Genomic DNA, 21,945 nt, shown 5'->3' on the forward strand with positions numbered 1-21,945 from the left:
ACACATCCGCTTCTCTGTATCATGTTGGTACACGGATGTACGGACACATATTCCGTACAAAAATAAACCACTTTGCGCGAGAGGAGAACGCGCGCGCTTCTAAGCGCGAGATGCCGCAGTTCGCAGTTTTGGATATGCAAGCACGTATCTACTACCTACTAAACACTAGCACACCGAATACTAGCAAACAAAGTTTCTCGTCGTCACATCACACACTCACTCTGTCGGGACTAACTAGAGACGGCAAAGAATCTTGCGCGAATCCAAATTTGATCTCCCTCGGCGAGACTCGGACACGGAGACGGCATTCAGTACAGCAACTCGACTCCACTCCGACAACACACACGACACCGAATATTCTGGCTGGCTGTTCTGGCTGGTTCAAGTGAAGAGAAAATCTTTTTTTTTTGTCATTTTATTTTGTTCGATTTGAAATTTTTCCTGGTGCACAAACTTTAGCGAACCGGAAGCGGGAAAGCGCGCGTGACGTTTTCGATCGAGACATCAGCTCAAACGCATCCCCGGAGTTTATATAAGATTAGAATCTGGCAGATTCAAGTGCACAACCAGATGGTTCGAAACTGAACGAAAATTGTTAAAAAGTTACGATAAACTTGGATACGCGAGAAAATAACTTCCTGAATAGGAAATTTTTTGAGTGAAAATTTTATTGAATAAGCTTTTTTCGTGGTTTTTTTCAAGTGAAGCACTTAAAGAAAAGTTTCTAATTAGTGAAATTACGTGCTGCTGGGCCGAAGAAAAAGGTGAGAAGTGATGAGCTAAGCGGGCGCATTAAAAGCTAGCTACTAGAGATAAGGATGGAATTTTGTTGCTTTGTGTGTCGGTAGATTTGAGGAAAAAAATTTGGAGCTACACTCGCCCCGCAGATGAAATGTGAATTTTCTCAGAATCGCAAAACAGAAGATAAAGATGGCGAAAACCAAGATCAAAATCACCATTCGCCTCCACCCACACGCGATCCGCCCAGCGAATGTGTGTCTTGTGTGCTTCTGATGGTGATGATGATGTGCGGAGAAGAAAAAATATTTGAAACACAAACCAAGATTTGCTCACCACGAGCGGAAACAAGACAAATTGTCGCTACTAAATATATTCAGCATCGAACGACCGCCAGTAATTGTTTAGTGCTTACTCATAGAAATTCATGTGTGCCATCACCAGTTCTATCTAACTACTCCTGTGTATAGTATGTGCAACATTCTGATGGACTGTATCAAAGTCCCTTTCTCTCTCTACAGTTGGTGTATCCCCTGCGTTCGATCGGCTTAAGCGTAGCGCGCACTTGCACATCGCATCTCCGCTGGTGCGTTTGCGTGTGATGTAATGTGTTTTTGAGAATATATCGCATACGAATAGATACCAAATTATGTGAGTCCGCTCATGTTTTGCTCCATACCGTACGGAAAAAATATAATAATATAAACAAACCGTTGTCGTTGTTGTTGACATAAAACACAAGCAGAGCACCGTGAAACCTGTTCGTGATATGTGCGCGGGTGTGAAAAAATGCACCGGGGATAGTTGGAACCCCGCGCACCATCCATCTGTCGGTCTGCCACACCGGGTTAGGGGTGTGGTGATCAGTTAAATAAGTGATATCGCCGGTGGTTGCGAAAGCGGAGGCGACAAAGTAAAATTGAAATGATTGATTGGAAATCTAACCATGCGAACAGGGCTGTATTGAGTACCTATCAAGCTTACAGAAAACAATAGAGTAAGGTGGGGTAAAAGTACGTTTTGAGATCATCACAAACTGAGAACAGCAAAATTCCAAACTCTTGTGTGAATTGATAATGAATTAGAAAACCTTCATCCAGACATAATTGTTTTTCGTTGAAATTGAAAATACTCCGAAAAATGAGGTAAAGAAGCTTTTTTGCATAAATGATGTAATATTCAAGGTAAGATAACGATCTTCGTAATTTTTTAGAAGAGAGATAAAAGCCTAAGGAATCAAATGCTGATCTTAGTTTTTTGGAAAACAACTTCAAAGTTTTCTAAAAAATAGGATAGCACTAAAGTCGTACTATTACCCCACCATACTCTAATTAGTATTACTCACCAGCCTTGATACAGGAGTTCAAAATACTTTTAAAGGAAATGGCCTTGTTCTGATAAACCAAATTTTGATTCGTAAATCTCAAGAAACCTCGATATGTATAGCAAAATACTTTTTTTGTACGGGATTTTCATCCTCTGCGATGATTCATCCCTACGAGCAAAATAGTTTGACGCCTTACAGGGTGTTCAATAAGTAAATATGTCTTTATTAGTCTTTTAATCATTACATTTAAGTTACATTATTCAAGTTAATCAACTCTTTGATTCTGTAAATTCTTAACATTGTTTATTTGATTTAAAATTGCTATAGCAATAAAGTATTTGATATATAGGAAAATATCCTGCAGAGCAAAAACAAATTTATAAACTTAATCCTAGATCCTAAAAACTAACTTAATTGTAAAGAGAACGAATCTCTGCGATGGAAGACTGCATCGATTTGTCTCTGAAGTTGGAGATGATTTTGTTGGCCATCTCTTCGATAGATTCAATGCCCGCAATCCGGTGAAGAACTTCGGTGCTGTGCCAAGTTGGAAGCCGCAAAATCATTTTCAGAACCTTGTTCTGAATCCTCTGGATGGCTTTTTTTCCTCGTCGCGCAGCAGCTAGACCAAATCGGAACTGCATACATTATCGCTGGTCGGAACACTTGTTTGTAGATGAGCATCTTATTCCACAGACACAGTCGGGATCTCCTGTTGATGAGAGAATAAAGAGATTTAGTGTATTTATTACATTTAGATTGAATATCTTCAATGTGATTTATAAAGGTAACATTCCGATCAAGTGTGAGTCCCAAGTACTTTACGTGATCAGACCATTCTAATAAAGACCCATTAAAAGTTATGGAATAATTTTCATTAGGATTTAAAAAATTTGCTCTTGGCTTATGGGGAAATAAAATAAGTTGAGTTTTGGAAGCGTTAGGAGAAATTTTCCACATTTTCAAATAATTCAAAAAGGAATTTAAATTTTGTTGCAATCTACTGCGTGCCACCCGTTAATTCCGACCTTTGGCTGAAAGCAAAGTATCATCAGCAAATAATCTTCTACCTTTTCCTTCTGGTAGATCAGGAAGACCAGAAGTAAAAATATTGTATAAAATTGGCCCAAGTATACTGCCCTGAGGGACACCAGCTCTAATGGGTGTCCTTTTAGAGCATGAATTTTGATAGCTTACTTGCAAAGTCCGGCTTGTCAAGTAATTTTGAATAATTTTGGTGAGATATACAGGAAAATCAAATCGAGCTAATTTAGCTACTAAACCTTTGTGCCAAACACTGTCAAAAGCTTTTTCAATATCAAGAAGAGCAACACCAGTTGAGTAACCTTCAGATTTGCTAGCGTTAATCATATTAGTTACACTCAAAAGTTTATGTGTAGTAGAATGTCCATGACGAAAACCAAATTGTTCATCAGGGAAAATAGAATTCTGATTAATGTGAATCATCATTCTATACAAAAAAACTCTCTGAAATAGTTTACATAACGAAGAAAGCAAACTAATTGATCGATAACTTGAAGGCTCTGAAGCATTTTTTCCAGGTTTTAAAATTGGAGTTACTTTGGCATTTTTCCATTCATTGGGAAAATAAGTCAAGTGAAAACATTGATTGAAGGTTTTAACTAAAAAATTTAAAGTGTTTTCAGGCAACTTTTTAATAAGAATATAAAAAATCCCATCTTCCCCCGGAGCTTTCATATTTTTAAATGCTTTGAAAATCAATTTAAGTTCATCAATATTTGTCACACAAGAACTTTCAAACACATTTTGCTTAGAAAGAATATCATCAAATTAGAGGGAAATTTGAGCTTCAATTGGACTTACATTATTTTTATTTGTTTACATAGTATTTCGTCTCACGACATAACTTGACGAACATAATTCCTAGAATTCACTCGGTCCATGGCAACCGTTCTCCAATTTCTCGAACATTGGACAATTGGACAATTGGACGTACATACAACGCGACGTTTAAATTAAAATCATGAGCAGACTCAAACTGTTGGGCTAATTTTTCAGCTATTTCTGCTTTAGTTAAAAGAAGTTTATCTCCATCTTTCAAAGTAGGAATTGGCTTCTGGGGCTTTTTCTGAATTTTAGTTAATTTCCAAAATGGCTTTGAGTAGGGTTTTATGTCCTCTACTAATTTTGCAAAATTTTCATTACGAATAAAATTTAACATTTGATCTCTTTTTGAAGGTCGCAATAAATAAATTTCAAACAAGTATCCCTAGTTGGTTGATATTGGCGTCGGTGAATGTTTTTCAGTCGTATCAAAAACTTAAGGTTTTCATCGATCAAAGGTTGATTAAATTTATGTTTAACTTTAGGTATTGAAGCGGCTTTAGCATTGACTATTGAAGTTGTCAAATTTTCTACAGCAAAATCAATATCTTCTATTGAATTCAGCGGAACGTTTACATCTAAATTACGTTCAATAAAATTCCTATATCGCTCCCAGTCAACTTTTTGAAAGTTAAAAGTTGATTTTAAAGGGTTTTCAATGGGACTTTGGGATGAAGAAAAAGTTACTGGAAGGTGGTCTGAATCGAGGTCCGCGTGAGTAACTAATTGACTACAATGTTCGCCTAAATCCGTTAGAACCAAATCAATTGTGGAGGGATTCCTAATTGAAGAAAAACAAGTATGCCCATTAGGATATTCAACATTATAATAACCTGCAGAGCAGTCATTAAATAAATGAAATATTATTCCAAGATCGGTGTTTAGCATTAAAGTCATCAATAATAAAAAGTTAACATTTATTTCTGGTGAGTTTTTGTAAATCTCCCATCAATAAAATGTTCTGTTCACCGTTACATTGAAAAGGCAACTATGCGGCAATAATTATAATTTTTCTTATAGGAGACGTTTCTAATTCAATTCCAATTGTTTCTAAGATTTTTGTATTGAAAGAAGGAAGAATTCTAATGGCGTATTTTTTTTTTGATTCCGGATTTGGCTCTGGAACCGTCAGAATAAAAAAAACGACTTTCGGGTTTCGAGTTATTCCATACGTAGGTGTGCGTGAACGAACGCAATGTTTACCTACATGCAGCTGTCATTTTGTTCTCCCTTCTGGATTTCTTCATTCGGTTCTTCACATCCGGATTGCCTTTTTTCGTGTCCGGATCAAGGATGGAAAAATTCGTTCACCAGCATGAACGCTACTGATTCTCAATCACCGCTCCGTTCACGATGATAGCATCGGCGATGCGAGCGTGAACAGACGACCGCTGATTGGTCGGATTGGCAATCCGAATGAATGAACTTTTAAATACGTTCGGGTGAACGAACCGATGGCCGAAACGTTCGCCGCAGTTAACTGGATCGTTTTTTATTTTCACCACGACGTTCGTTGGGTGAATTGATTCGCAAATGATTGTCGAAACACAATCGCCAAACGATTGCACGATTGCATTCGCGAATGTTTCTGTAACCGGTAAAGGATTGCACCATCAGGTGCTTGTTTTTCGGCTAATTTTGTGCGTGTTATAATCCCCGCGCTCGCTGACGGTTTGTTTTCTCATGATTTTATTTTTATTTCTGTTCGAATAAGAACATTCAGCACTTTTGCACATTGCGTAGATAACTAAACTGACAATGGGGGGTTTGAAAATGTTCACTCTTGTTTACGAAGCCTAGGGATTTAGCTTTTGGCTACTGGGACATTTTTTTAAACAAAATTGCCAAATAATCATTTAATTATGTTGAGATTGCAAGAATACAGAATACAAAATTATTACTTTTATATGCGTCATATAAAAGTTATAAAATCCTACACATAAATATTGTAAGCCGACACAGCACTCAAATATCTGCCTACATCTAGGCGATTACGTGCTTGCCTACTTGAAGGCGTTTTGTTTTGTTCGAATTGGTTTTCGGAAGGAAATAAAAAATTGTGAGGTATTGGCTCGAAATGTTTTTTAAATTTTTATTGTTAATTGAAATACCTAACTATAAAAATGCTAAGCCTAATACGTATGTTTTGCGTTCGTATCCCATTGGGACATAAAAGCGAATTCCGCACCGGAAAATCAACAGCTAAGACGACGTTTATTCGACTGAAACAATATTGACGGCTTTGATCGACACCAGGCCGACGTCCTTGCCTCCTATTTTCAAACCCCCCATTGTTAGTTTAGTTTTCTACGCAATGTGCAAAAGTCCACTCTTTTACTAATTATATGTTGAATGTTCCTATTCGAACATAAATTAAAATAACATCATGAGAAAACAAACCATCATCGAGCGCGGGGGCTAAAACACGCACAAAACTAGCCGAAAAACAAGCACCTGATGGCGCAATCCTTTACCGGTTACGGAAACATTCGCGAATGCAATCTTACAATCGTTTGGCGATTGTGTTTCGACAATCATTTGCGAACGTCGTGGTGAAAATAAAAAACGATCCAATTGAACGCGGCGAATGTTTCGGGCTTCGTTTCGTTCACCCGAACGTATTAAAAGTTCATTCATTCGGGATTGCAATCGTTAGTGTTCATTCTGGTGTGTGAACTTTTTCCTTTCCCGACTGCTTCGATTGGCAGTTAGAATTGAATGAGTTCACCACGGATTGCAGATTGAATGTACTTCGATCCGATTTTTTCCATGCTTGGTCCGGATTGCACTGGACGGCAGATAGTACGATTTTGCTTGGCTGAGAGGTTCAACCGTGATAAGTACCAAGCGCAGAAGATTTGACGATGACCGTAGTTCAACCCCGCGTCGCCCACCTCCACCTCGCATATGTGCCCAAGGCACAAATTCTGAGTTTACTGGTATTTCCACACAAAGTGCTGAGCCCAGAGTGCCCTCGTTTTCACTTTACCTGGCAGGAGTTCACCCCAACGTTTCAGATGAAAGAGTCTTAGAAATGGTTCGTAGTCATCTTGGTGATAATAACGTGAAAATTAAAAAACTTGTACCTAGGGGGCGAGATATCAGCACCCTCTCATTTGTGTCGTTTAGAGTCGACATGAATGCTGATTTGAGAAACAAAGCTCTGGCCACCGAGACCTGGCCTGTTGGTATACGTTTTAGAGAATTCACCGGTAATGTATCTAGTGAGGTTTTTTGGGCTCCGAAGCATCCGTCGTTGCCGTTGAACACTACAGCTCAAACAACTCCGTACATAACTCCGACACAATAACACCTGATCCCACTGAATGCTCGATTCAAAATGTCGTGTCTCCACATCCGAATAGCATTGGTTTAACTATTCCAGTATCTCCCCGGACTTTTTCCTTGTACTATCAGAACGCTGGTGGTATGCGCCCCAAAACAACCGCTTTTTGTAATGCATTTTCTGCAAGCGACCACGACTGCATTCTAATAACGGAAACCTGGTTGAACAATCAAATCCGTAGCAGCGAACTGTCGTCAAATTACACGATTTATCGTTGTGACCGAAGTTCTGACACAAGCACAGCTCAACGTGGAGGTGGTGTCTTGATAGCCGTAAAAAATGAACTTAGTGCAATTCCTATTTTCATCGAAGACTGCGAACATCTCGAACAAAACGTCGTCAAGATCAACGTTGGATTCTTTTCTCTGTTCCTTTGCTGTATTTATCTGCGACCTAACAGCTGTCTTCGCAATTATGAAACCCATTTTGCTGCAGTCCACAAAATAATGAGTTTAGCATCTGACCGAGACACCGTCATCGTAGTGGGTGATTATAATCTTCCACTTCTTCATTGGACGCATGACCATGAAACAGATAGTTTCCTGCCGACGAACCCCTCATCAGAAATTGAAATCGCACTCACCGAAACGTTACTTTCCGCTGGGCTGCACCAGATCTTTAGCATACCGAACAACAGTTTGCGCTTTTTAGACCTTGCGTTTTCAAATTCCCGAAATCTGGACGTTTTCGAGCCAGCTGTCCCGATTTTGCCTACGGACCGTCATCATAAGGCATACATTCTATGCCTAGATATCAACCAAGTGGATAGTCCCCACGAAGAACCCGTTGGAGAGTTTGATTTTGATTTTGGTAGATGCCATTATGTTTCGGTTGCTGCTGCGTTAGTTTCGACAGATTGGGAATCTCTGCAGGCTGCCGAAAACGTGGAATCCGCTCTTAATTTATTTTACGTAAAACTATGTTCCGTTTTAAAACAAATTGTACCTTTAAAACGTACAAATCGTTCCAAAACTACTAAGAACGCATGGTGAAACTCCGATTTAAGGCGACTAAGGAACCAGCTACGTAAAGTTCGCAAAAGCTTCAACAAGAACCGCACAGAAGCTGACATCTACTTGAGGCACTTGGAAAATGAATTCAAACATCTAAACGACCTTCTCTACCGACAACATATATCTCGACTCGAAGAAAACCTTAAACGGGATCCATCATCATTTTGGGAGCATTTTAAGGGTAGAAAACATAACGTCCCCGTACCCGTAGATGTAAGCTTCAACGGTGTCACTGCCTCCAATCTAGCCGAGTCGGTCAATTTGTTCGCGGACTTTTTCCAAAATGTGTACTGTTCTGTTGATATTGATGCAGACTGCAACTACCTTGCATCGTTGCAATCTTACGTTGTAAATTTGTCTTCACCGTGCTTCACCGAACAAGATATTTACGAAAAGTTGTCCACAGTCGATCCTTCTAAAGGTTCTGGTCCAGATAAAATACCTCCCGCTCTTCTGAAACATTGTGCTGCATCTTTATCCGCCCCGATTTGCAGTATCCTTAATCGATCGGTAATCAAAAGATCGTTTCCTAATGCATGGAAAGTTGCGGCTATTTCTCCGATACACAAATCCGGAAGTGCTCACAGCGTGGAAAACTACCGGCCAATACGGATTTTAAATTCAATGTCAAAGATCTTCGAAATTCTGATGCACGAGCGAATGTATGCCGCTGTTAAACCTTTGATCTCGGAATATCAACATGGTTTCGTCAAGAAAAGGTCAACAGTTACAAATTTGATGTGCTACGTAAGTTCACTGAATAAAAGCATGGAGAAAGGTTGCCAGGTGGATTCAGTCTATATTGACTTTGCCAAAGCTTTCGACCGTGTGCCGCACAAAATACTGGTTGCAAAGTTGAATCGACTAGGATTCCCGGCTTGGGCACTCGAGTGGATTGCGTCATATCTAACCGACCGCCAGGCTTTCACCAGAATACGAAACACGCGCTCACGAATGTTTGCCACACCGTCTGGAGTTCCCCAGGGGAGCCACCTCGGACCTCTGCTATTTATAATCTTCGTGAATGACCTGTGCTCATCACTTCAGTCCGATACACTCCTCTACGCCGATGATCTGAAGATTTTCCGGAAGATTCATAACACTGTTGACTGTTTGGCCCTTCAAGCTGACATCGCTAGACTAGATGAATGGTGCCGCTTAAACGGAATGCTAGCAAACGCAAAGAAGTGCAAGGTTATAAACTTTTGTCGTGCAAGAAGAACGATCCTTTTTGACTACCAACTAACCGGAGTAAGGCTGGAGAGCGTGAAGTCTATTCTCGACCTCGGAGTGAAGATCGACAACAGGCTCACATTTGCTGAACATGTCGCGCTTACTTCTGCAAAAGGATTCGCTGCTCTCGGATTCCTGCGTCGCAACACCAAGGATTTCGATGACGTTTACGCATTGAAAGCCATATACTGTGCATCAGTACGTAGCATCATGGAGTACGCCGTCCAGGTGTGGGCTCCAGCTCAGAGGACACAATGCCACCGTCTTGAACGAGTTCAACGCTGTTTCTTAAGATACGCTCTTCAGCGTCTTCCCTGGAACGACCCGATCCAACTACCGCCGTATGAGGAAAGGTTTGCACTGATATGCCTAACCTCACTCGAAAAGCGTCGCATCGAGCTGCAGCAAGGTTTTATATTCGACACATTGACCAACCGTATTGACTATGCTTACATTCTACAACGTGTTAATATTTATGTACCAACGAGAACACTTCGACAACGTCAGTTTCTTTCAATACCTCACCACCGTACTGCTTATGGTCAAAACCATCCTATTGACAAGTGTTGTGAACTTTTTTAATTTAGTGTATCATTTGTTTAATTTTAATATGTGCAAACGTCGTTTTAAATTAGGTTTAAGCGGAATTTCGTAGTTTTTAAGTTATCAGTCTGTACGGTAATTTAAACCAAAGACGATTAAATAAATAAATAAAATCGGGGCAATAATCATTTTCCCGTTCATTATTTCAACTGTTTTGCTTTCAGCCAAAAACAACTGTTTAAGGTTTTGACAACAACGTTAAGAGTATTGGTGAACTTCTCGCAAAACTGACTTTCTTCTCAGGGCGACTCCGTCCGTTTTTCGAGCGAACCTAGGTTGCCTCTCGAGCAATAAATGAGCACGATGACAGAGGTTAGAGCGAACCTAGGTTGCCTCTAGTTTGCCTCCAGGTGAAAAAAATACGGTATAAATTTGAGTTGACTATTGATGACAATAGCTACTTCCCCACCTTGTCGATCAAGTCAATCATATCGCAAAATTTTAAAGAATGCATTACTTTTCAAGTTATTGTCTGGCTTTGGAAAAGTTTCAGTGATGGCAGCAATATGTATGTTTTGGGTTTTCACAATAAAAAGAGCTCATCTTGGTTAGCCAGTAAAGATCCAGCGTTCCAATTCATAATATTTAAACACCTATTTGGATCCATGAGGGAATCATGAAGTCATAATAATTTTGTTAGCATAATTAAAGGAAGTTTGAAAAGCTTCAAACATTGAATTTGCTTTCAACATATGTAAGTTGCATCATTTTCATTAAATTTTGATGCAAAAATTTTTGAATTGTATTTGAATTTCGGGGACTTTTCCAAGCCTTCGCATGAACGTTGAGGCTTGGTTTTTCCCATTTTTATTAGTTAAACCTGAAGAGGGCAATCCATTTTCAACCACCTCTGGAAACGTTAAACAACGAGTCTGTCGCGCAGAATCAGCACAGGTAACATTAAAATCACTTCGAGCATTACCAAGATGTGATTTCAATGTAGGCCGAGGCTGACCGCAAACAGGCAGATTGTTTGCCGGTCTGACGTGTGAAGACGAAAAAGAGGAAGGAGGAGAAGAAACTTTCCTGGAAACTTGGGGATTTTTCCTAGAAGCAATAATTTTTGCCCTATCGAGACAGTCTATAGAATTCGAGGAATGGTTATCTGCGAAATTTGCACACTTGAAAAATTCTCTTTGTGGTTTATCACCAACAAAAAGGCATTTAGATTTTTCATGATCGAATGAGCCGCAAAGCATGCATCTGGCATTCATTCTACAATTTTTAGTGCCGTGACAAAAAGCTTGGCAACGACGACATTGCGTAATATTTTGATGAAAAATAGTAGAAATTTTTGAAACAGTTCAAATTTGACTCGACAATGAAACATAAAACGAGACTTTTCAAGAATTTGCAAATTATTAACCTGATCCTTTTTCAATATTGATCAAATAAAGTTCATGAGCAAAACCAAAACTACTGGTGTTATTCGTAATGTTTCTTTTCTTCATTTGAATAAATAGAATCGGAGAAAAACCTAACAAAGAATTTAATTCGGTTGTGATCTAATCCGGTGTTCGGTGTAAAAAATTGGCTCTTTTTGATATTCAAATAATTTAAAACTTTTTGAAAACCATCAAAAGATTCCGCTAATATACGAGCAGTTCATCTTCGACAGATCTGAAATCCTTGACGGATGTGACGATTTCTTTCCGAAAGGCATTGAAGTCAGGAATCGTGACCGTTACTGGTGGAACCTTTTCATTTTTAAGAGTAGGTATAAAAACAAGAAGGTTTCTTATTACTCTTATCAGAATTAAATAAGAATATTTGCTTATTACCGATGTTATAAAGGACATCCAATTATTATTATTATTATAATTTATTTGAGACCTTTTAACCACCCGGGTCATTCGGGTCTATAAAGGACATCCAATTAATTGGAAATTTCTGTGACCGATGGGCCTGAATTAGCTTCAGCAATTCTTTTTCTTCCGGCTCTTGAGCCGGCCGATGACTTCCACATGCTGGAAGGTAAATAGAAAATATTAATAAAAGAAAATGAAAATAATTTAGCACTGAAAAGTGCTGATTTAAAAACAGGTAAGAAAATAAAATAAATAATGTAAAATATTCCTGCAGGTACACAGCAACGATACGATGCTCCGGCGTACGTGTTGACGGCTCAACGGTACAGATGGAAGTGGATGCGCTTCGTTTGTTGCGGGCATCAAGAAGGCTTCTTCTCCATTTTCGGCTGATGCAGATGTGGTCAATTTGATTTTCTGTTCGGCCATCAGGGGATACCCAAGTGACCTTATATGCTGGTCTATGGGGGAAGAGCGATTCACCGATCACCATGTTGTTGTTGCCACAAAATTCTACAAACAGCTCTCCGTTTTCGCTCATCTGTCCTAGACCATGGCGCCCCATGATGCGCTCAAGGTTCTGATTGTCGGAGGCCAACGGACTTCGCTCAGTCCCAAAAGCTTGAGGCGGCTAGCTTCTCTAGCAAGTTGAGCTAGCTTGCCTTGTTGGACAAGGTTAAAACGTTCCAAGTTCCAATTCTAGTCCGTGTTTTCATGCTAAAAGTCGTCGCCAAAGCTCCAGTTCGGTCATTTCTTTCGGATTTCTTAACAATTTAATGAATCGGGAGCAGTAGGTTGTTAGCCTAAGGTCCCTATCCCGCGATGGGGCTGCCATCTTGGACTTAGCAGGCGGGAGCAGCATTTCATAAATTGAGCAGCCGTTGCGAGATAGACGCTGTTTGAGCCGCTCCTGACCTGGAGAACAGACGCTTGCGGCCACTTTCTCAGTCTACATGCGACCAAACATCCACCGGGGTTGGGTACCCGATCTCTGCTTAGGTTGCTCGCATCCCAGCCGGCACCACGGGGAAGTTGAGATAGGAGTTGTGATTGTGAATAAGAGGTGATATGACCACTATGGGTCCTCGTGTTGCACTTTATCCACCATTTGCCAGCCACACATATGATGTATACAAATGTTGTTCTAAAATTTTATATATTTTCCATTAAAAACAAATCCAAAACCAAACCCATTGCTTGAAAACTTCCACCAGTTTCTCATTTTTTTGTTGTTGTTAATTTTGTTTCAGATTTTCACAACGCATATGCTGAACTTTGGTAACGACCGAAACGATTCGCTAGTATGAACGATTTCAACGATAAGCAGGGCGCCAAACTTCAGGAACCGTACCTCTCTCCGGGGATTTCTCGTGAACGTAGCTTTATCCGAACCTCGAACCAGCAGGTAATGGATATGGTAATATTCTTTGCTTCAACTTTTAAAACCTACTGTCAAACTAATTTCAATAGTTTTCTCTTTCGTCTAATACTACTCTGAATGTTTGAGTGTAAGGGCTGTCCCTAGAAGGTTTTGGTAACAGTTGGTGGAGGTATCTTATTATCTCATAAGATTAGCAGTGTTTTGTGTTGAGGATAAGGGAAGTGAACTGAATGATAATGGATCCATTTTACTCGCTGCAGAATGCCAACAAACGACGTAGCTTGGCCTTCAGTCAGAGCCAGGCCATGCAACACGCCCAACAACAGCAGCAACAGTTGCGTGGTAAGCCACCGATGGAGATCTATCGTCCACCAAGTAATCCAAACGCTACTAACAGAACGGTAATGAATAAAAATTGTAACCTCTACCTCCGTAGATGTGCGCCTCGATGGGCTGCCGAATCAACAACAACAACCGAATCATAAACTGAACGTCAATGCTCAAGAGTTTCAGATGAATAGCTTGAACGATAATCGACTCCCATTGCCGAACTCTCGGTCTGTAGACCTAATAAGGTAAATTCTGTTGGATTATTTCCCTTGGTTCTATGTCATCTTCTGTTGCAGGTCACTGAACATCTACAGCAGCTCGCTGCAACACTCGAAGTCAAATGTGACCATGCCACTCAACATGCACCCTCAGGCACATCGAATGCAACTGGGCAACATCGGCAGTCCTCAGCGGGGACCGATCATGATGTCTAACCCACCGATGCAACATGTAGGAATTCAGATGCAGTCCTCTCACATGCCTCTCGTTAATTCACCATCCAGTGGAAACATCCTACACGTGAGTAAACGATACCAAAAGACCCAAACCGCTCAGCTTCCTTCAATCATGAGATCATCCCGCTTGTCCAGAAAGATACCTACTATACTTGTATCCGTTGCTTATATCAGTTCTTGCCTTGTTGTTGTATCGTTTGCAGTCTGGACCACGTGTCAAATTTGCTCCGGAGCCTCTGATTCATCCATCACACGCAAACAACAGCAGCAACAGCTTTCAACAGCCACAAAACACCAAAAACAGCACCCAATCGACAATTGTGCTGTCCAACAGTCAGAACAACAACAACAACAACACCATCAGCAATAACAACCCATTGAATGTTGCACCTTTACAGCGCTCCAAGTCCCTGTCCTCAGCCGACACACTGACACGTGGTCTGGCCGGACTGGGACTGGCCGTTGGGCCGGAAGCTAACGATATCGGTGCATTTCCCCCGGAGATACAGGCAATCGTCGGCAAGGCGGCCGAGGATCCCAACATGCTAAACGCTCGCTGTCTGATGGAACTGGCCACGCACCTGATGCACCGGGCTATCGATGGACGAAGGTTAGTCAAACGATTGGTGGATAAATTAATGTGGATTTTCAAATTGAAGGAAGCAAATCCTTTTCATAAGAGCGAATATATTGCAATCGACACTTTTAAGCTTTGAATCTTTATAATCAACGAGCTTGTTTGCTGCTCAGCCAAGCAAGAATTCTCTCAAAACCTTCGGGTTGGTACTCGTTGAAGAATACATTGAATTGTACAAAATAACTTAATATCTATAAGATTATAATTTTAATGGCATGTGCGGCGGAATGGAAACTAGAGAGATTTTTTTTATAGAAATTTGAAAGAAAGGTGGATAGAAAGACCTCCACTGTTGACGATCCGGAGCCAGCGTCTTCACTTGGTTCCAGTCAAGATTCTCGTCGACAGTTCGGATTTCGGCGGCTTGGCTCTCCTTCGATGTCCCTCTGGATTCCATTCAAGTGCCTCTCTGCAAATCTCTGCGCAGCGTGTGCCCAATCCATCTCCACTTGCGTTCCCAAATCTCGATTTCTAGCGTCCTTTGATGACACCGGCGATGAAGTTCCTCATTTGAGATCCAATTGCCAGGCCACCAAGCGTGTATGATGTTCCGCAGGCAGCGATTCACAAATACTTGCAGTTTTCGCGTCGTCGCCGCATATGTACACCAAGTTTCACACCCGTACAACAATACGGATTTGACGTTTGTGTTGAAGATTCGGATTTTCGTTCATAGAGAGATCTGGCGTGATGAGCCTTTCTGATTCGGGTTTTGATGTCTTTTCTGATGCCACAATCAGGCGTTATCTGGCTACCATAAAGCTTAGTTCTTTTATAAATGGGACACTTTCTTTCGCTAATAACTCGTTAACTACACCCATAGAAGAGGTTGCAAAAATCCAATGCCTATTTAGCAAATCTCTGTGCCGATAATGCGCTGAAATGTGCACTGTGCCGAAGATGATATGTTTGAAAAACCGTAACTGGCATAAGGACTCGGCTCTCAACTAAAATTATGCATGACCACTACATTGAAGCGAAACAAGAAAAACATTTTATGGGATTTCCTTCCTATTGGATAATTCATCCCAGAAACAAGAAAATAAAAATATAAAATACAGCGCCCGTAGGGAGAGTCGAACTCATATCACCAACCCGATCGTCTTGCTAGTCCGACATCCTTACCAGTGTACTATTTGAGCTTCATGCAGGACGAGGGATATTTGTCATAGGCTTTCTGCCGCCGAACAATCACAAAAAAACGCACGACGGTGGCTTCCCGGCGTTTGGCCGCCTTTCAAGGTAGTCCTTTGTCTTGCGATGGTAACGGGAAAGGGAACGGGAGTGAAGGCAAAGGGAAACCCATTGAATGAGAACTGCATGTGCTTAGCTTATTGCCTGCTATTACATACACACGCTACATATACACAGCTGCTAAAGCCGGGCAGCTTTGCCGGTGAATTGACGGAATGTTTTTGTTGTTGCTTTTGCTACATACACACGCACAGCTTAGCCGTGGTTGTTTGCCGGTTGATTGAATTGAAGCAATGTTTTTTTTGTTGCTTTTACTGCATACACACGCACAGCTTGGCCGTGGTTGTTTGCCGGTGGATTGAAGGGATTGAATTAGAAGGATGTTTTTGTTGTTGCTTTTGCTACATTCTCACGCACAGTGCTCGGTTCGCTGGCTGCCTGGTGTTGGCCGGTATTTATTTCCATCCTTCTTCGGCTTGTGATGCGATGGGGAAGGACGCGAAAACGTTTTTATTTTGTTTCATTCAGACATACGCAATTCGGTTGCGCTGGGAGGTTAATGCCGGTGGGCGCAAATCGAATCAGTGCCGGTCGCGTTATCTTCTTGTACCAATGATGCTATGAAATTGACTACACGCCATTGGCACAGAGGCTGAATTTTGGGTGTAGTAGGGGGACGTGTTCCTAAATGCGCAAGTTGGGTAATATGCGCATACAGCCGATTGACAATATGGCTGAAGATTCATCATATCTAATCAGTGCAGTTTAGAGGGTAATACGCTTTTAACACATGGCATAAAAAAAATAAATTGTTATATGAAGTCGAAAAAATTTGAAAATTCAAACAAGATTTTTGTCGGTTTTGTTATAATATATCGAACTTTAATTATCGTGCGTACAGATTCTGTGAACAAAAATTTAAATGGTTTTTCTTTCTATTTCATCTACAAATCAGAAATTCAACAAATTGGAGCTTTTGGCTAAGTTGTAAATGATAAGATATTGGAATAAGAGACAGGTTCTGTATGCCCATATCAAGGTAGGTTAAATGCCTATATCAAGAAAAATAGATTAGTCTTATAAATTTTTAACTTTTTATCATTGAAACATTAAATCTACGCTCAAATCACGATCTTACTGCGAAAAAAGAAGAACTTCATACTGATCCGATAAAAATACGATATAAACAAAATATTACCATGAAATATGGCCATATGGCATACTTAACTATGTTTCATGCAAAAGAACTAGTGATGTAAAAAATTTCACCAAAATTTCAGCCTTGACGTATGCTTAACATCCGTTTCTCCCATTTTCAATTAAATGATATCAAAATATTGCAAGTGTTAATGAAATATAGCTAAAAACATAAATATGCGCATTTAGCCCGCCAGTTTCGGAAATCGGCTATTTTGACTTCTTTTATTATAAAATTATTTTCACAAAAACTGTAAGAGATTTTAACAGAAAAATTGCTCAAACGTATATAAAACAGATGTCCTCTCATGTGTGTATAGTTTTCGCACTCCTATCTTTTGGAATATGGGAGAAAACGAGTGCTTTCCTTAATATGCGCATATAGCCCGCCTCTCCTCTAATCGGACATTCAAAATTTTGACAGCATTTTGTTGCCTGTTAAAAGTAATATCTGACCAATTTTTTTCAAAATTTTCAATTCACACGTTTCAGAGATATTTACGTTGCAAGAGAAAAGGAAAAAAATACCTTGCACAGTATCCTTTAAAATCCATCATTTTTCAATTGATAGCTGACAAAACCGTTGATTATTCAAAGAATAACTGGGTGTGAGTGGTGGAAAAGTATGCAAACACTGTCAAAAATGTCTCCAAAGTTCACATCAAGCATTGGAGTGAAGCACATGATCAGCAACTACGGTTAAGGGTCATTAAGGAAGTCATGTCTCATACCAGAATTTTTATTTTTAAGTAAGTGAAAAACTAAGTGTAGATCGCTGAAATGTCCCACATTTTTTCTCAGATAAGCTGAAAGTGTTGCCTAGTGATGAGTGATTCAAACCTTACTTTGAACAACCATTTTTGCTAGTTCCAGAGCTCGTAAGCTGTATAGGCAGTACCGAGGCTATGGGACAGATGCTTTCTGATGAACGACAAAACTTATGAAATACCCTATTTTAAACAAATTCCAACGTTCGAATCCTATACCATGGCTGCTCGTGGCAAGGTCCCGGCTATATTAAAGTATGTATTTCCTCGTTATTTTGTATAAAATATATTGATTTGCCAAATTCTGCTCCTGTGGAAAAAACAACAATTTTCAAAACAAAAACTTTGATTTTCACTGTTTTTAAAAGCCTAAAAAGAGTAATCTTGTATGTACCATTTGCAACATACGATCTATACTAACCGATTATACATATCTATTCTATTTGTTTTAGTCTTCAAAATACTAAATTATGCACAGACTATTTACAAACTAAGGATTCTTCTTTTAAAGGTTAATTTTGACACGTTAAAATCGAAGTTGTCGCTTGTCTCGTTGAATCTCCTACAGCATGTCCAGATGGGATTGTTGAATTCGTAAAGCGTGCGGAAAGGCGGGAGCCGGAAGAATTGTTGTTGGCGTAAAGTCCGCGGGGGTGCATTTATTGGCAGACGAAATAAGAGTTCACTGCAGTCGATATTATTACACAACAGGTCGTAGACGAAAAGTCGTTGACGTAGCTTTCTGCGCTGCGCCAGCGTCGGAAGATGAATCAGATTGCACCTACTTTCGTACTGCGGTAGATGCGTTGCGTCGTTCCAGGGTAATCGGCGAAGAGCGTACCTGAGAAATCTTTTCTGTACTCTTTCAATGCGATCAGAGTGCAGGGCGTGATACGGCGCCCACACTTGGATTCCATATTCCAAAATACTTCTCACGTGTGAGCAGTAGATAGCTTTCAGGCAGTAGATATCACGAAAGTCTTGTGTGTTCCGCTTAATGAAGCCCAGCATTGCGCATGCTTTGTTAGTGGCGAAAGAAATATGCTCGTCAAATGAAAGCTTGGAGTCTAGAAGTAGTCCTAGGTCATTGATTGAAGATTTTCTGTCGAGGGGAGTTGAGTTCATTGCGTAATCAAATATTAGTGGCGATTTCTTACGAGTGAATGTTATTGCGCAGCATTTGTCTACATTGACTTCCATGCCATTGCGGTGACACCACGTGAGAAGAGCATTGATGTCCCTCTGAAGCAACGAGCTATCAAAATCGTCTTTCACAACTTTGAAAATTTTAAGATCGTCGGCATAAAATAGTTTTGATGACGTTAGTACAGTGGCGAGGTCGTTAACAAATAAAACGAAAATCAGAGGTCCTAAGATGCTCCCTTGAGGAACTCCAGATGAGATTTCGAACGGTTCAGATCGACTTGTCCTTACTTTAACATGTGCGTGGCGGCCGCTTAAATAGGAAAATAACCATTGCGTTAACCAGTTGGGGAAGCCCATCCTTATGAGTTTTTCGATTGCCAGTGCGTGTGGAACTTTATCAAATGCCTTGCTAAAATCGATGTACACGGCGTCAGTTTGCTCAGAGTTGGCCATGTTATCAATCAGAGACGAGACGAACGCCATTAGGTTAGTGGTTGTAGAGCGCTTCCGAATAAACCCGTGTTGCTGAGGGGCAATTATTCCGTGGACATTCCAGTAAATGGCATCGTAGACCAGACGCTCGAAAACTTTCGATAAGCAGCTAAGAACGGAAATCCCTCGGTAATTTTCGACCTTATTGATGTTACCTTTTTTATGAATGGGGGTTATCGACGCTGATTTCCATTGTGCTGGGAAAGTGCCTTCGGCCAGAGAGCGGTTGAAAAGCATTTGCGCAGGGCGGCTAATACTGCGAGCGCAGTTTTTGAAGAAAGACGGGGGTAGTTGATCAGGTCCTGCTCCTTTAGATGTGTCCAAGGCTTCAAGTTCGGTTAACACATCGTTCTCGGTGAGTTGAAACTGCGGTAGGTTAACGTTGTACACTGGCAAACTATTCAGGTACGCTTCATCCGAAGGTGGTAAATTGTTACTTAACACGCTTCGGAAGAACGTCATGAATAGGTTTGCCGCATCCTTCGTTTGCCGCATTATACTTTAAGTTCAATCTCATGATGGTTTTACTTCGTTATTGTCAGATTTTGCCATCAAAAATTCCATTAAAAACGCATTAAAGTGACTCAAAAATAATCAAATTTGTTAATTTTAAAACAGCTGTCACTGCCACTAAAATGCCCTCAGTTTCGTTTAAAAGAGAAGTATTGAACCGAAAAGAATCAGAAATTGAAGGAGGAGGATGTAGCCACCTAAAATACAGATTAGGCGAAGTATAAGTTTGAAAAACTGATCAATATCATGACTGAAAAAAATGTGCACTGGCCGATGGGAGGTACCAAGAATAAAGTAGATTTTTTTCTTACAAAAACAATAAATATTTTTTTCAATTTTTTTCATGAATTATCATATGATTACCTACATTTCCTTCATAGAAAGTATTTAGATCAAACGAATGGTTTCTGAGATACACGCATTCCTTACTGTCTCATTTATAAAAGAACTAAGTTTTAATACCAAGAAGCACTCCACTTTCTCAACCTGTTGCTCAGCTACTAAGAAATTGGAAGGATTTACTGTGTTGATTTGCATCGACTTGGTCTTTCCGATATTGATTTTGAGACCTGCTGCCTTGGAGCTTTCAGTGAGGTCGTCGAGTTTGCTCTACATGTCTTGTTGCCTTCTGCGAGCAAAAAAATATCGTCTGCTAGTTCAAGCTTCATTGTTGAAGGATTCCACGACAATCCTCGGTTCTTTGCACAGTCGATCAATCCAATCCAATGTTCCGAAAATCAATCATTTTCACTGAGCCATGCTTTACTGCATTCTGAGCTAAAAAAATCGAAGTAGTCAATTTTTTCTTCTCCATTCAAACCATAAAAACAATCATGCATGACAACGACGCTCCTGTATTTGAAACACTCTTGCAAAACATGATGTGGTAAAGAAAGACGCAGACTAGGGTAACGGACTTATTTTGGACCAGGTACCTAATTTGGACCACCTTGCAGCTTTTTTCCAATTTTCTCTCTTAAATCATGTTAACTATGAAAATTTTGATCAAATATAGGAAAAGCTACTTCTTATGGTTCTAATCATATATAAGATTCCATTTAAATAAACTGATAAGAGAGAGAAAATTGAAAACAAAGTTTTGATTTTTAACGGTTGGGCCAAATCATGCCCATTTCAGGAGGACGTGTCATTATTGGAGTCAACTTCTAAGAAGTTTTCTGCCTAGCTGTGATAAATTTAACAACTACAAACATGTTCACAGCTATGATAAAACACTTGAAAACTAGTTTGCAAGCCCGAAGAACCAAAAAAACTTGTTTTGATAGCAATTTGACCCATGTCGAAAATAGGTCCTACATAATTCCTTAGGGACTTATTTTGGACCACCCAACATAACCTGAGTATTGAACTTGCTTTTAAAAGTTCATGAACGTAATAAAACGTTGTACGACGATATGGAAAGCACACTATTTCAATTGTTTGATATACATAAAATTTGGAATTTTGACATTATTTTATTTTATCAACTCGCTAAAGCCCAAACCCGCCTTCAGACGGGGTTCACTTCAATCGGCATAAAACCAAGCAAATCATTGTTTTAACTTACTTTTCGTGCACCATGTTTTAAACTACGTTAAATTAATGGCAACTATTTGATAAACAATTGTCAGCTACAGCAAGAAGCTTAAAAACAGGCATCATTTTTTATTAAGTCATTATTTTTTATGCTGCATGAAAAATTATTAACAGTTTGGTCAAAAAGTTTCAACCATACAGGGTTTATTTTCGAGAAAAAAAATTGGTTATAGTGAACCTACATGTAATGCAGCTTCACTAGGTTAGGTTAAGTATAAGACGAAATATAAACCCAGTCTAAAGTAGGGGTTGAGAAAATAAGGACAACAAATCGGAAATATGTAACAGATTTTAATATTTGTA

At 39.9% G+C, this 21,945-nt stretch overlaps 1 protein-coding gene across 20 annotated transcripts in view; it reads left to right on the top strand.

The window, feature by feature from the left end:
• Window positions 1-294: 294 nt before the first annotated feature.
• Window positions 295-21,945, top strand: part of LOC129746664 (uncharacterized) — a 33,338-nt gene continuing 11,687 nt past the window's right edge. Inside the window, exons 1-6 of one of the 20 annotated variants that reach the window (XM_055740465.1) lie at window positions 295-764; window positions 13,185-13,351; window positions 13,576-13,690; window positions 13,752-13,890; window positions 13,942-14,164; window positions 14,304-14,710. In XM_055740465.1, coding sequence (XP_055596440.1) covers window positions 13,238-13,351; window positions 13,576-13,690; window positions 13,752-13,890; window positions 13,942-14,164; window positions 14,304-14,710 — 998 coding nt within the window. In that variant the 5' untranslated portion in view covers window positions 295-764; window positions 13,185-13,237. Of the gene's footprint in view, window positions 765-13,184; window positions 13,352-13,404; window positions 13,691-13,751; window positions 13,891-13,941; window positions 14,165-14,303; window positions 14,711-21,945 lie in introns of those variants that run through there. The other 19 variants (XM_055740485.1, XM_055740471.1, XM_055740468.1 and 16 more) reach the window with 19 other exon arrangements.

The sequence above is a fragment of the Uranotaenia lowii genome, chromosome 2 (genome assembly GCF_029784155.1).
Source record: "Uranotaenia lowii strain MFRU-FL chromosome 2, ASM2978415v1, whole genome shotgun sequence".
Lineage (NCBI taxonomy): Eukaryota > Metazoa > Arthropoda > Insecta > Diptera > Culicidae > Uranotaenia > Uranotaenia lowii.